Here is a 14,727-nt window from a genome sequence, read left to right as displayed (position 1 = left end):
CAATGATCATCTTATAAAAGAGCCTGGCCACACACTCAATAGATGGTTCAGGTTCTTGTTAAGCAAGGCAAGCTTACAAAGGATGTCGCTTCATCAGTTCAACAATTTATTGTCAATAACCAAACTTCCCAGTGATCATATGTTTGGATTCCCAACACTCCTTAGCCAAAATTCAAGGTTGATGCCATTTGCAACTACTAATCAAGTCAAAACATGCCATGCTTTTAACTGAAAGAGGTGAGATTGAAACAATAATTGCGGGTGGCCAAACAAGGAGAAATTTTTTCAGCCACCAGAAGAGCAAACTTTCAATCCCAAGGCACTCTATTGGGAATGTTCCTTCTGGGTACTTCTCTCTCACATAGATTCGTCCTCCATGTGAATCTCTTGGAGTGCACATGGAAACCTCATTGTGCTACAACTACCTTCAACCAACAGAAGATTAGACATTCAAGAATTAAGTGCACATGGAAACCTCATTGTGCTGCAACCAGCTTTAGCCACCAGACGAGAAAACATTTGAGAAAGCATTGCAAACGGTCCACCTTGCCATGCTCAAAAGCATGATTAGTCACACCCATGTAGTGCATACAATACTTCTTGTGTCCGTTATGCATGAGCATGGGAAAGAGCACACCGTATTTCATGAGAGCTATGGCTATCAACAACCGACAAAATCTGCCATTACCATTTGTAAAAGGATGAGCAATGATCATCCCATAAAAGAGCTTGTCCACACACTCAACAGATGGTTCAGGTTCTTGTCAAGCAAGGCAAGCTTATAGAGGATGTCACTTCATCAATTCAACAATTTATTGCAAATAACCAAACTTCCCATTGATAAAATGTCTGGATTTCCAACACTCCTGTAGCCAAAATTCAAGGTTGATGCCGTTTGTAACCATTGATCGAGTCGAAACATGTCATGCTTTTAACTGGAAGTGGTGAGATTGAAATGATAATTGCAGGTGGCCAAACAACAAGAAATTTGTTTGGATGCCAATGTCAGGCTTTTTGCTTTTTGCGTAGGTCTTCTGGTTATGCTTTTTTAGCGCGATCGTTTTCTTTTGGTTATGCTTTTCGAGTGAGATTGCAACACTTTTTTTTTTCTACGAGCAAGGTCGCATTCCAGTGGATTGTTTTTTCTTCAAGCGAAGTCGCAGTCCACTGGATTAAGATCCGGAGTCTATGCTCATCATTATGCCAAGTGGCTCAATATGGTTGAGCTCACCAAGTAAAAACTCCAACCCTTTTCGTCTACTACTGTGGGTGCGACCTTGTGCAATGCTTTACTCCACTAATCTGCGGTACAACCTGGCCGGTTTTAAAAAAAATTAAGAACTCGAGTTTATCACTATCAAGACATGGTGTAAAGGTTTTGTGGCATGGCTGCTGCACTCCTGCGGGTACCTACGACGCCTGATCGCTGCTCTTTTCTGGGCGTCTCCGTTCATCCCGGAACGCTCCACTCCAGGCTCTCTACTGGAGCTCGCACCACGGCTTCCCTTGCTTTCGACCTCAAGAGTACTCGTCCAGAGCTCAACTCGGTCATCTCCAAGGAGCTTGCCAATTGTCTTGCTGAGACCCATCTGCACCAAGCCATTTCACAGCTGGGTTCTCCATCCACTGGCAAGGTGAGAGAGAGAGAGAGAGAGAGAGAGAGAGAGAGAGAGAGAGAGAGAGAGTGAGTTGGCCTACAGGAAAAATCATAAACATCATCTGTAACAGATTCCACATTGGGATGGCATATCAAAAAGGAAATGAAACTTATGCAAAAGAAAAATGTGGATAAGCTACATATTACGAAAGGATGCACCTAATTACTATCAAGATGTCAGAATAGGCAGCGGAAAATGCAATAAAGACATGTACTGGCCTTCGATTTGGTGGACACCTCGATTGCATTCTGACTCGACTCCGAAAAGATCCTTTGACACTAGAGAATGCTTGGAATGCTACATACGTATACCAAGCAATTACAGAGAAGAGTGATCATTGATGAAGAGAGAGGACATTTGAGAGAGAGAGAGAGAGAGAGAGAGAGAGAGAGAGAGAGAGAGAGATGGGAGAGGCTCTCCATGCAAATATAAATCTGGATATACAAGTGACCAAGGGTTGTCCAACATTGATGTCACATGCCCTTGATGGATAGACCCTTGGTACACAACTGTTGCCACTACTATGTGCTCTTGGACGCGAGACCAATGCTTGTCCACATGCACATAGGGTTAGATGTGCACGTGACATGTATGGGCACCAGTGTAACAAACTTGGACACTTCAAGTCAAGATTCTGTCGTGACACAATAGAGATTCACTTCAAATTAACTGACAGAAAAAAAGGGAGACGACACGGCCCGGTGTAGTTCTGTGCCAAGAGGTATTGGCCCCAAAGACTGACGTCCCAAGACTTCACATGGCCGTTCCTTTGGAGCGTCCACAGGAGGCACAACGCGTTTCCAAAGTGGACCTGTTGAGTTGCCGCCACAAAGGCGGACTTCCAAGGAGCAATCCAAAAGAAGAACCACCTGAGATCATTGTTCTAGTCAAAATCACCAAGTCGAAGTGTTTTCGAATGCTTCCATTTCAGTTTGGCAATAAGACAGCAGCAAAGCAACATTTCCTCAAATTCAAGGATCGAGGGACACGTGAGGATGCTTGGGTGGAGGAAGGCTTTTTCATCCAATATCCAGATTTGCTAGCCTCATGCAAGGAGGCCATGCAGATCGGTACCCGTACCTCACCTTAAGCAAGAGGGGATGTCACGTGCACATGGCTCTGTGTGCCACGTGGACGTACTTCATCGACTTCCAGAGTCAATTTTCCCGTTCTTCCTAGATAGGGATGTTTAGAATCCTAGGAGGATTAGTACCGGCAATTTTGTGAGCCTGTTCGCATGACCTGCATGTCCGAACAAGTCCATTAGATTAGGTTTTCCAGTTTGGAACCCTCTTGCATAAATCTGTAAGGTGCAGCGGAATGAATGTTGTTCTTTCTCAAGATGAGTGTTCCATATTTTGCTCAAGGTTCCTTTCAGTTCTTATGGAAGGGAGAGCCTTCCGTTCTTAATAGAGAGTGCTATGATGACGAACAAAGTGAGTGGACACTGTGCGTGCAAGTGTATGAGACTGAGAGATAGAGAGAAGAGAGATACTACACCAGAGACGTTGTAAAACCCTCCTCCGAAGGCCCCACTCTCGTTGGCGAGAGTGGTCTACGATTGATTGCACAAACTGGTACAATGATGATGCATAAAACTGATGCAGGTCTAGGCTATGTCGACGATGACATCCGGGATGGCGAGGCCGACAATGGGGCTGAAAACTGAAGGTTTCTAACTGCTGTCCAAAAACGCTCAATGCTGAAATCTGCTGCGAATGAATTGCTGAATTTCGGGGCTGACTTTATGCTGCTAAAAAACGCTGAATTGGCTTGATGAAAACGCTGCTGTATTGCTGTGTTTTAGGGCTGAAAACGCTGCTGTACTGCTGCGGTTTAGGGCTGAAAACGCCAAGAGAAAAGGGGCTACTGGCGATGATGGAAACGCTATGTGCAAGAGGGCAATGCGGTCAGGTGTCTGCTGAAAAACGCCAAGGCAAGGGTGGGCTGGCGATGATGCAAAACGCTAGGGCATAGGAGAGGGAAATCGCCAAGGTTTCTTGGAGAGTCTTGTTGAGAGAGGGGGGAACCTTGTTGCCAATGGCCTGCTGTTCTCTTTGCTCATGTGCTATTTAGTGCTAACCTTGGTTTGCTTATTTATTTTCTTACCCAATTTGCCCTACCTACTTTCCAACAAGTGTCACTTAAATTAATAAGAGAAAAATGTCAGAAATAGGTAAAATAGGCTAAATGCACTGGAAAAATCCCCTAACTGATTCTAATGGATTTTGATCGAAATGCTTATGATCATGCTGTGTGCAACCAGAGGATATGCATCTATACTAAGTGACTGGGCATGCACGGTCTACGAATAGACTCATAAAAGTGCAAGATCACTTCTAATCTAAATTGATTGAACTGACGGAACCCTGTTATACTGTAGCTTGTCCACGAACACATAAGGTTGGATGTGTCATGTGACATCCCCTCCTTTTTAAAGTGAGGTACTAGTACCGAGCTGCATGGCTTCCTTGTAGTCTGCCAACAACTCTGGATAATCCTTGAAAAACTCTTCGTCGACCCACACCGCTTCGTGGGTTCCTCGATCTTGAACTTCAAAAAGTATTGTCTCACTTGCTTCTTCGAACCATGTTGAAACCGATGCAACAATACTTGATCCGGCTCATGACTTCAGCTTCATTGATGATCTTTGGTTCTTCTTCTTCGGAAATGTCCTTTGGAGGTGTTCCCTGAAACATTTTCAACCAAGAAACATGGAAAACGTTGTGCATTGACCATGAGTTACGCAACTGCAATTTCATTGAAACCTCATTTATCTTTTTAATGATTGGAAATGGACCATACATAAGAAAAGACAACTTTGGACACTTCTTTCCAACTTGCTTAAGACGTTGCTTCATGATTCTTAAATACACCCAATCTCCTTCCTTGATCGAAACATCCTGGCGATGCTTATTAACCTGCCGTGAATAAGATTCCTGAGCCTTGCTTAGCCGAAGCTTCACACTCTCAGAAATCTCATCCAATGACTGACTTTCAGCATTGGCATTAGGCATTTGACTGACCCAGCTAGTCAAAAGTGACTGGAACGGACGGCCAAAAGCTGCCTCATACGGAGTTCGACCAATCGCAGAAGAAAAAAAGTCATTCAAAATAGCATGTACCAATGGGAGATAGAGCTCCCACTGAGACTGCTGATCATGCACATGTGACTTTAAAACATCAAAAGCAAATTGATTGTAAATTTCTGTTTGACCATCTGACTGTGGATGAAAAGCCGATGAAAAATTCAACTTAGTGCCAAAATTTTCAAAGAGTGCGTGTCAAAAATTGGACGTGAACTTAACATCCTTATCTGAAACAATTGATTTTGGCAAATTATAGAGGGGGTACCAATGCTTAATGAACAACTGTGCTATATCTTGTGTAGTAACTGTGGCTTTACAAGGAATCAACATGCAAAACTTGCTGAAACGATAAACAATTGTCAAACATTGAGTGTTTTTTGAATGCAAACTTGGTGGTAGGTTAGTCACAAAATCCATAGAAATATCTTAAAAAGGTCCATTAGGAATAGGCAGCGGAAGCAAGAGGCCTTGCTGCTTACCCCGAGGAGCTTTTACTTTTTGACATATAATGCACTGTGGGGCATAATGAAACACATCTTTTCGCATTTTAGGCCAATAAAAGAATCTTTCAATTTTTTCCAAAGTGGTGTTCATTCCCCTGTGCCCATCCGTGAGACAAGCATGTGCATCATGCAATATGGTTGGCCTGAGAGAGGGCAACACACATAGACGTTGACGAAAATACAACAATCCATCACGAATGAGATAGTTGCTTGGCCCTTGGGAAGCAAGAGCCTGTAACCAATGCTTACCAAACTCGGAATCCACATACTGATTCTTCATGCTGTCAAAAGACTCACCTTGAATAGAAAATGTGGATCTTGACTCAAGAACCAAAATCTGTCCTTTGCGACTCAACGGATCTGCAACAGGGTTAGCTTTTCCAGGCACATACTCAATCAAACCTCCAAATTGCTCAAAAAAGTTGTGACCACCGTGCTTGGCGATCGCTCCAATGTGCACTAGGCATAGACTGGAGCCACTTTAGGGCTTGATGATCTGTGTGAATTGTAAACTCTCTACCATAAAGAAAATGCTTCCAATGCTTAAGAGAGTGAATGACAGACAAAAGTTCTTTATCATAAACTGAATAATTCTTTTACGCACTATTGAGCTTCTGGCTAAGGAAAGCTATAGGACGACCATGTTGTTGAAGCACAGCGCCTATGGCGACATTGCTTGCATCCGTCCATACCTCAAAGGGATCATCTCAAGAGGCAAGGATAAGACACGGTGCTTCTGTCACCGCGACCTTGAGAGTTGCGAAAGCCTCAATGGCTGCCTCGGGCAAGTCTATTGCTGACAGCGAGTCTTTACCTCTTTCAAAACATCAGTCATAGGTGCAGCAATGTGTGCAAAATTCTTTGTGTGAACTATATGCTTGACATAAACCAAGAAAAGAACGCACATAACAGGCAGTTTTGGGCAAATCCCAATTATGAAGGATCTAGCTTGACGTCTTCTGCAGAAATGATATAACCCAGATAAGGGACTTCAGCAAGAAAAAATTCAGACTTCTTAGCTGCAATGTACAACTGACACTCATCCAAACGAGTTAGTACCCTTTCGACATCTCTTTCATGTTGCTCCTACGATGCAGAAAAATGAGAATATCATCCAAAAAGATGAACACACATACACCGACCATATCGCCAAAACGACCTACCATGAGACGATTAAATGTACCCACGACACCTGTCAATCCAAAAGGCATAACAATTTACTCCCGTTGCCCTTGCTCGGTGCGAAAAGCAGTCTGGAAAATGTCGCCTTTGAATACCCGTACCTGATGGTATCCACTTTTGAGATCGACTTCGCTGAAAACCTTTGCCCCATTGAGCCTATTGAGGATATACTCAATGCGAGGCATCGGAAACTTGTTCTTTACGGTCATCTTGTTTAATGCCCTGCAATCAACACAAACGAGACGAACCATCCTTCTTGCGAACAAACAAAATAGGGGCAGCAAAAGGACTTACACTAAGATGTATGAATCCTCTAGCCACCAACTCCATGAGTTGTCGCTCTAACTCTTCCTCCTGTGTCTTGTTCAAACGATAAGGAGCCTTACTGATAGGCTTTGCCCCCTCCATAAGCTTGATGCAATGGTCCTCCGGCCGCTCGGGTGGGAGACGAGGTGGAAGATTATCCTGCAAAAAGAGACGTTTAAACTTCGTAAACAACTCTGAATACTTAGTTGGAGCCTGAATGCTCTGGGAAATTGGAGCAACATATATGAATGCCGCTTGTGCTCCTTGTCGTAATTCACGCTTTACCTGCACATGAGAGATGAGAGGCAAAGAATGCAAGCTCTCCTCAGCACGAATGATGAGGGGGGAGTTAGTTTTGGCATGTAAAGTGAGAGTGTTAACCTCCCAATCAATGAGAGGGTTGAGTTCAGGAAACCATCTTATGTCCAAAATCATATCACATCCTGAGAGAGGAGACACAAGAAATTTTCTACTGAAAGAAGCTTGTTGAACTGTAAACATCACGTCAAGGTACTCCTTCGTGATGAGAGAGTCCATCCTAGGAGCGAAGCCAGAAACCTCGAGAGGAGATTTCTGACTAACCTCTAGGCGGGCTCTCTCTACAAGAGAGGGACTAATCACATCATGCATACTGCCTGGATCAAACAATATGATAAAACGCAGACCCTTTACATGACCATAACACTTCATGAGAGACTCATCAATGTGTGTCTCAGAGGCATGAGAAGATTCAGAGTGGTGTGTGATAGTGCTTGTGGTTGCTGTGGATACCTTTTGTTATTTAGGTGGGGCTGTTTTAGGACAAGCCTTCTTAATGTGACCCTTAACGTGACATTGAAAACATCTACCTTCTTTAGCATAAATCACTTGTTCTTCAACCGTGATGTATCCTTCTACAATTCCTTGTGCAGCTTTTTCATCTGGGGTTAGCTTAGGTTTTGCAGGTGCTTTAGCTTTACCTTTAGATTCATTGTTAGAGTTCTTTTTCGAGGAATTAGAGGAAGAAGGGCTAGAATTCTTACCATTCTTACCGTTCTTACCATTCTGCGTGGTTTGAGAATTCTGAGAGGTTCCTTGAGAAGTCTTTGTTCTCCTTAGGCTTTCCCTTGTTGTGCTTCATCTCTTGGGAGAGAGCAATCGCTACTGCCTTGTTGAGATCCGCGGGGTCAAAGACTTCTACATCAAACTTGATGTACTCATCTAACCCAAAGAAGAAAGCCTCCTTGCGCTCATCATCCGATTTGCGTAATTGAGTGCCGAGCTGCAAAACACGGTTAGAAAAAGACATGACTGGATTACCATGTTGCTTGAGATTGCGCCAATCTTTCTTCAATCGTGCTAGGTACTGAGGAGGCATAAACTGCACCTTGAGCTTGTCTTGGAAATCAGCCCAACTGAAGGACAGGGACGTGAATTCGTCGGCTTCCTCTAGGTGCGCGGCTAACTGTGTCTCTTGCCATGCGTGGTACCAATTGATGGCATCGCCGGCAAGGTACATGGCTGCTGTCGAAACTTTGCTATTTCCTGTCTTCTTAGTTGTTGCAAAATAAGCATTAAATTGATGCAACCAAGAATGAATAACCGTAGCATCCATCTTACCATCATACTTACTGAAAGTCAACTTCTCTGTGACTAGATGGTTGGAATCTGCATCGTGGCTTGCGCCACCGTTAGGTGCAGCGGAATGAATGTTGTTCTTTCTCAAGATGAGTGTTCCATATTTTGCTCAAGGTTCCTTTTAGTTCTTATGGAAGGGAGAGCCTTCCATTCTTAATGGAAAGTGCTATGATCACGAACAAAGTGAGTGGATACTGTGCGTGCAAGTGTATGAGACTGAGAGATAGAGAGAAGAGAGATATGACACCAGAGACGTAAAACCCTCCTTCGAAGGCCCCACTCTCGTCGGCTAGAGTGGTCTACTTATGATTGCACAAATGGGTACAATGATGATGCATGGACTGATGCAACTCGAGGCTATGTCGGTGACGACGACGACGACGGGAATGGCGACACTGACCTAAGGGCTGAAATCTGCAAGCTTTTGACTGCTGTCCAAAAACGCTAACTGCTGAATTTTCGGGGCTGTTTTGGACCGCTGAAAACGCTGGTTCACCTGCTGCTGAAAACGCTGATTTGGTGGTTTTGCTGGTGATAGGAAACGCTAGATGCAAAGGGAATGTTGCGGTCAAGCAAATGCTGAAAACGCGCAAAAGTGGGCTGCTGGCGATGATGCAAAACGCTAGGTCTTGAGTGCTTGAGGGGTTCTTGCTGAGAGAGGGGGGAACCTGTCGCCGAAGCTTGCTGTTCTCCTTGCTCATCTGCCATTTAGTGCTAACTTTGGTTTGCTTGTATATTTTCTTACCCAAATTGCCCTACCTACTTTTGTTGGAAAGTCACTTAAATTAATAAGTGAAAAATGTCAAAAATAGGAAAAATAGGCTAAATGCACTGGAAAAATCCCCTAACTGATTCTAATGGATTCTGATGGGAATACTGATGATCATGCTGTGTGCAACTAGAGGATATGCATCTATACTACGTGACTGAGCATGCACGGTCTACGAATAAACTCACAAAAAGTGCCAGATCACTCCTAATATAGATTGATTGGACTGACTGAACCCTGGTCATGCTGTAGCTTGTCCACGGACACATAGGGTTGGATGTGTCACGTGACAGCTACTTGAGGAACTCCCACGATCTTTGGCTGGTTCGGACTTCGAGGCAAGTACTTGTCGAATCAATTCTTGAGTGCGTAGTTTTCGTGTTGAGCCTCACGCTCGAGCTCCAAGGCCACTCTTTGAGCTTCACGCTCGGCCTCCAAGGCCGCTTTTTGAGCTTCCCGTTCCTCCTTTCTTTGTGCTTTTCTTTCGTTTCGTTCATCGCGTTCGCGTTCTAAAGCAATGCGATTCGCTTCTTGTTGTGCCATCGCAAGGCGAGTCGCTTCGCGATTGGCTTCTTGTTGTTGGGCCATCATGTCCAACATCGACTTGACCATCACCTCCATAGAAGTTGGTACAACTCGTCGCGTGGATGGAGAAGGAGGAGGGTCGGAAAAATCTCTTGGTGGGGAGAACTCTTCCTCGCCTCTCTCATGCTCACCACCCGTATGCGAAGTATCCATTCCGCTTCGGGTGATGACCATGCACTATGATCTTTGGTTCTTAAGTCCACGAGGGACTTGGGTTCTTGAGGGTCTTGGGTTCTTGGGTGCTTGAGGGTCTTGAGGTTCTTGAGGTTTTCTTTCTCTTGCAAACCGTGTTTGAGAAGGATCTTCTCTTCACCCGAGTTCTACTCCTTTCCGCGGGCGCACCCCTTGGCGGCCGTGCGCTCACACCAAGGTTGCTTTTTCCCACCTCACGTCGATTGGCCGGCCGCTAAGTGCACGGTCCGCTCTCAACGAGTGAAAAGAGACACAAGGGGAGGCTGGACAAGCCCTTCTTTCTTGGGATTCCTGTCACTCTTCAAAAACACGATTAGGAATCGACACCCCCAAGCGAACTTGGGTTCGTGCGACCGCAACAAGCAAAAAAAAAAACTTGTGATTCTTGTGGTTCTTTCCTTGAGTGATACAGAACACTGCCAAAGCTCTCATACCAATGTAAGGTGCAGCGGAATGAATGTTGTTCTTTCTCAAGATGAGTGTTCCATATTTTGCTCAAGGTTCCTTTTAGTTCTTATGGAAGGGAGAGTCTTCCGTTCTTAATGGAGAGTGCTATGATGATGAACAAAGTGAGTGGACACTGTGCGTGCAAGTGTATGAGACTGAGAGATAGAGAGAGAAGAGAGATACGACACCAGAGACGTTGTAAAACCCTTCTCCGAAGGCCCCACTCTCGTTGGCGAGTGTCACGGGGACGTGGCAACTGTTAACTATGTCACGAGGACGTGGCAATTGCTAACTTTAGTTGTTGGTTTCTTTCCAAGGGGTTTTGTTTTATTTTTGAGACCCTCTTCTTGAAGTAGCAAACGGTCGGACATTGCATGGCCAATGTGAACGGTAGTTTCACCCGCAGATGGGTAGTGGTCGGCATTGGAATTCGTATGGTAAGAGGATGTCTAGGCTCAGAGCAAGATCATATAGGTCCCTTCGTCGCACTTAGCAAGTTGGTGGATACTAGGAAGCGAACTCAATAAAGGCCTAAAGTCAAGGTATGACTATCAACTGAAAGTATCCGACAGTTGGGCCACATTGCATTTTTGGATGCGGTCCCAATGAGGATAGATGGTCAGAAGACTAGTGGGAGCCCAACGGAAGCATCTCCTAAAATTTAGGGAATTGCTATTTTGGGCCGTGAAATGTGTTCGCGTCATTACCTCCGGTATGACTAGGGGAACATTTTACAACTCTGCCGCGAAGTCAACTGGGCATCCGGTCAGGATATTTTTAAGCGGCGAATCCGAAACGGGAAAATGCTTGTAAATGCGCCAAGTGGCAAATTCTCATGCACTTGCCTCTTCCAGAAAAATGGGGGTTGAATTTTTGAGCTGGGATGAGCCTCCTTTTGCAAACTCACAGGTTAAGAGCTATAGAGTGCTTCCTTTCCCTCTTATGTACAGTGCGGTGCCAGGAGTGATGCCCTGCACGCTACGCACTGCCCTCTCTCTCCCCTACGAGCAGTATGTTATGCCCCACTAGTGGGCTTTTCATTTGACCAATGTACAGTTATGTGGGTTTATGCGCGATTGCCGAGGCAAGAGCCTCTTACACAGGTACTGGATTAGCTAGCAGCTAATCCCCCGCAGGTACAGGCGAAATCGGAGAGGTTTCACGCCAGAAATCTCGTCCGATTTAAAGGGCAAGTAGCCCTACAGGTGCGGGGGCTCAAGGTCTTGCTACAGATGCGACCGGCACGCGAAACGGAGCCTAAAACAGGGAATTACAGCCTGCTGTGTATTTTTGCAGGTTTAGGGTTTCGGCCCTAAACAGACCCTAATACCCCCAGGAGGTTCGGGGACGCGAGGGGACCGCTGTACAGGTGAACTTACGCATTTTCGGGGCAGAAAACAGAGAATTCAGCGTGCCGCAGATTCTCGCCAGGTTTTGCAAAGTGTCCGTATGCGTCGGGAAAGTCACCTATTGCGTGGGGATACTGACTGTGAAGCGTCCTAGTACAGTAATGTTGCCGAAATCGGGCCAGAACAGGCGTTTCTTAGCCTTGATTGTGCGGGGCAGCTCGTAGGAGATCACAGGTTTTATTCCCTTTGTTAAAGAATAAAGAAATACCGAAAGGGGCGCCAATTTTGGGGCCTATAGGTTGTCGGCGTCTGCTCGGAGCATTCTAGCTTCCGAGCCGTGTGTGTACTTAGGTGTTAATTCCCGTTACAGGTTATCTTTGCAAAGTACTTTGTGTGTGTCTATAGTAAAGAATTTCGGGTGAAAGCCAACGCCTACCGCCCTACGGGCCGGTTTCATGGTTCCGTTGTCGGGACATCAATTACTTTTTCCTTAAAGAGTGAGCCTGGATTGTTTTGGGTAAAGACACAAGGTGCAGGAACGTGGGGATTACACTATGGCCGACAAGGGGAAGGGAATTATGGAAGAGGGTTCCTCTTCAAAGGACACATATGAGATTCCTATGGTTTTTGAGATTGGCGAGAACTCACGGCCACGTCAGTCTGTACCTCCTGTCAACGTGAATGTCCCTCCAGTAGTACAGGGCTTTATGAGTGGGCAACTTGAGGATGATGCGTTCAAGACTCAGTTAGTTGCCGCGGTGAATGTCTTTTCGTAGCTGGTGCAGAATCCGAGGTTTATGGAATTCTTGCAAGCGCCACCAGTGCAACAGCAAAATAGGCAACCTACGCCGCGTACGAAGCTTGTTTATGCTCAAGCCCAAGTACTTCATGTGGCACAGGAGGAAAGGGAACACTCGCATGTTGCGGAGTCGGGGGCTCCAAAGCAGGTTCCTCCCGTGCTTGAATAGGTGGCTAGAATGCCTATTCCACAGGTTATGCCAGTTCAGCCCGCCACCTTTCAGAGCCAGCATGCTGTCTTGAATGGACAGGGAGCTGGATACCAGGCTATATGCACTCAGTTTTTCCACCACCCACGGTACCCCCAGTGTTCCAAAGTATGGCTGGTTATGCGCCTGGAAGTCGGCCGTACATGCCAGGAACAATGTTCGGGGGTATGCAAGGCATCATGCCAAACCCCATGTATGGTAGTATCGGCATACAACAAGGTTTCCACTGCAACCAGGGCAAGTTTGGGGTGCCACAGGGTTATTTTGGCATGGCTGGTTTTTCTGGACAGCAGCCAGATATCGCACCTTTGACGCAAAATGTGAATGGCCAAGATGTGCCGATCATGCCTACTACAGTGCCCATGTTGCAGACCATTCCGTATGACAACTTGGGGGCACTTGAGAAGCCGAAGGCTTACAAAGAAGGTGGTGCAGCGGTAAAGTTCAGTACCTTCAGTGGTTTCGAGGATAAGACAAAGGCCCTCACTTTCCTCCAGCAGTTTCATACAGCTTATGCGGGAGGGAATTTTACAGAGGCCTCGAAGGTCAGGAAAGCTGTCACTTTCTTAAAGGACAATGCGCTTACATGGTGGACGACATTGTTAATGCAAGGACAGGCACCCGCCACTTGGGTTTACTTCAAGCAAATGTTTGCATCTGCTTGGCTGTCAAATGAATTTGAAGCTGACGTCATGACAGATTGGCACTAGCTTACTGCAGCTTCGTGCAAGAGCTTGCTGGAGTACAATAGGAGGTTTTGTAAAGCGTTACTCTCAGTGACCTCCTATAGATTTGTGCCATTGACAGAGCAAATAGAGAAGTACTGTTGTGGGCTGCCTAAAGGGCTTCGCGATTATTGTACAAAGAATAGAGTGGCTACCCTTAGTCAGCTTATGGAAGTTGCGAAGACTGGTCTTGCCTTGTTGAAAGGAGAGGAAAGTGGATTTCCGAGCAGTGACAAAGGAGGGCAGCAAAAGAAAAATTCAGCTAAGAAGCCCTTTGTGAAAACGGCTCTTGATGTGTCACAGGGGTCAGAAAAGGCCACCAAAGACAAGGATTCAGCCGGGACTTCTGGAGTGCAGGCAAAGAAACAGAAAAGGAAGCCTTTTGTGCGCAAGTCGCTCGAGGAAAAGAAGGTCCTAATGGCTGAGAACAAATGCTTTATATGCAAGCAGCCTGGTCACTTTTCTATCAATTGTCCACAAAGGAAAAGACCAGCTGACTCAGAGGATAAAGAAGACCAGAAAGGCAAGAAGCCTAAACCCACGGCAGGTTTAGTGCCAGACATGGTGGGTGACAGGCCTAGCACAGATGCCAGTGAGTATGCAGGGCATGGGGTAAAGAGGGCACTCATCTTTTTTGATCCAGGTGCCAAAGCCAACTTTATCTCACCAGAGTTAGCTATGAAGCTGGGCATCAGAGCTGAAGAGATGGGGTACATAGCAGAGGCAAGGTTGGCATGTCCTGGCCACTCAGAGTGTGTTACTCCCATCATTGGAAAACTGTGTCTGCATATTCAGTCGTATGTGGACACTGAAGAGTTTTACATCATGCCGTTGGAAGGTTGTGACGCCTTGTTGGGGATTCCGTGGATGTTTCGAGTGCATGGAGTCTTGGATGCCTACAACAAAAAGATCACTGTACAGCATAGGGGCGAAACTCACATTTTGGATGTAAAGCTTAAAGGAGAGTCAGTCTGTAAGGTGCAACGGAATAAATGTTGTATTTTCTCAAGATTAGTGATCTTTATTGCTCAAGGTTCCTTTTAGTTCTTAGGGAAAAAGAGAGCTTTCCGTCTTGTGGAGAGTGCTATGATCACGAACTAAGAGAGTGGATTGTGCGTGCAAGTGAATGAGACTGAGAGAAGGAGAGAGAAGAGATACGACACCGAGAGGTTGTAAACCCTCCTTCGAAGGCCCCACTCTCGTCGGCGAGAGTGGTCTACTTGATTGCACAAATGTGTACAATGCAAATGCAATGGACTGATGCAATAGGACTATGCCGATGACGACGACGACGAAGA

The 14,727-nt window shown here is 45.7% G+C and overlaps 1 protein-coding gene across 1 annotated transcript in view; it reads left to right on the top strand.

The window, feature by feature from the left end:
• The first annotated feature begins 1,313 nt into the window (after positions 1-1,313).
• Positions 1,314-14,727, top strand: part of PUR7 (purin 7) — a 106,329-nt gene continuing 92,915 nt past the window's right edge. The window contains exon 1 of the mRNA XM_086492439.1: positions 1,314-1,634. Within this exon, the coding sequence (XP_086348565.1) occupies positions 1,386-1,634 (249 nt within the window). The 5' untranslated portion in view covers positions 1,314-1,385. The remainder of the gene's footprint in view (positions 1,635-14,727) is intronic.

Source organism: Adiantum capillus-veneris, chromosome 20 (genome assembly GCF_014529385.1).
Source record: "Adiantum capillus-veneris isolate H3 chromosome 20, ASM1452938v2, whole genome shotgun sequence".
In the NCBI taxonomy this organism is placed as follows: domain Eukaryota; kingdom Viridiplantae; phylum Streptophyta; class Polypodiopsida; order Polypodiales; family Pteridaceae; genus Adiantum; species Adiantum capillus-veneris.
The sequence above is the reverse complement of the archived record's forward strand: the minus strand, read 5'-3'. Positions and strand labels throughout refer to the sequence as shown.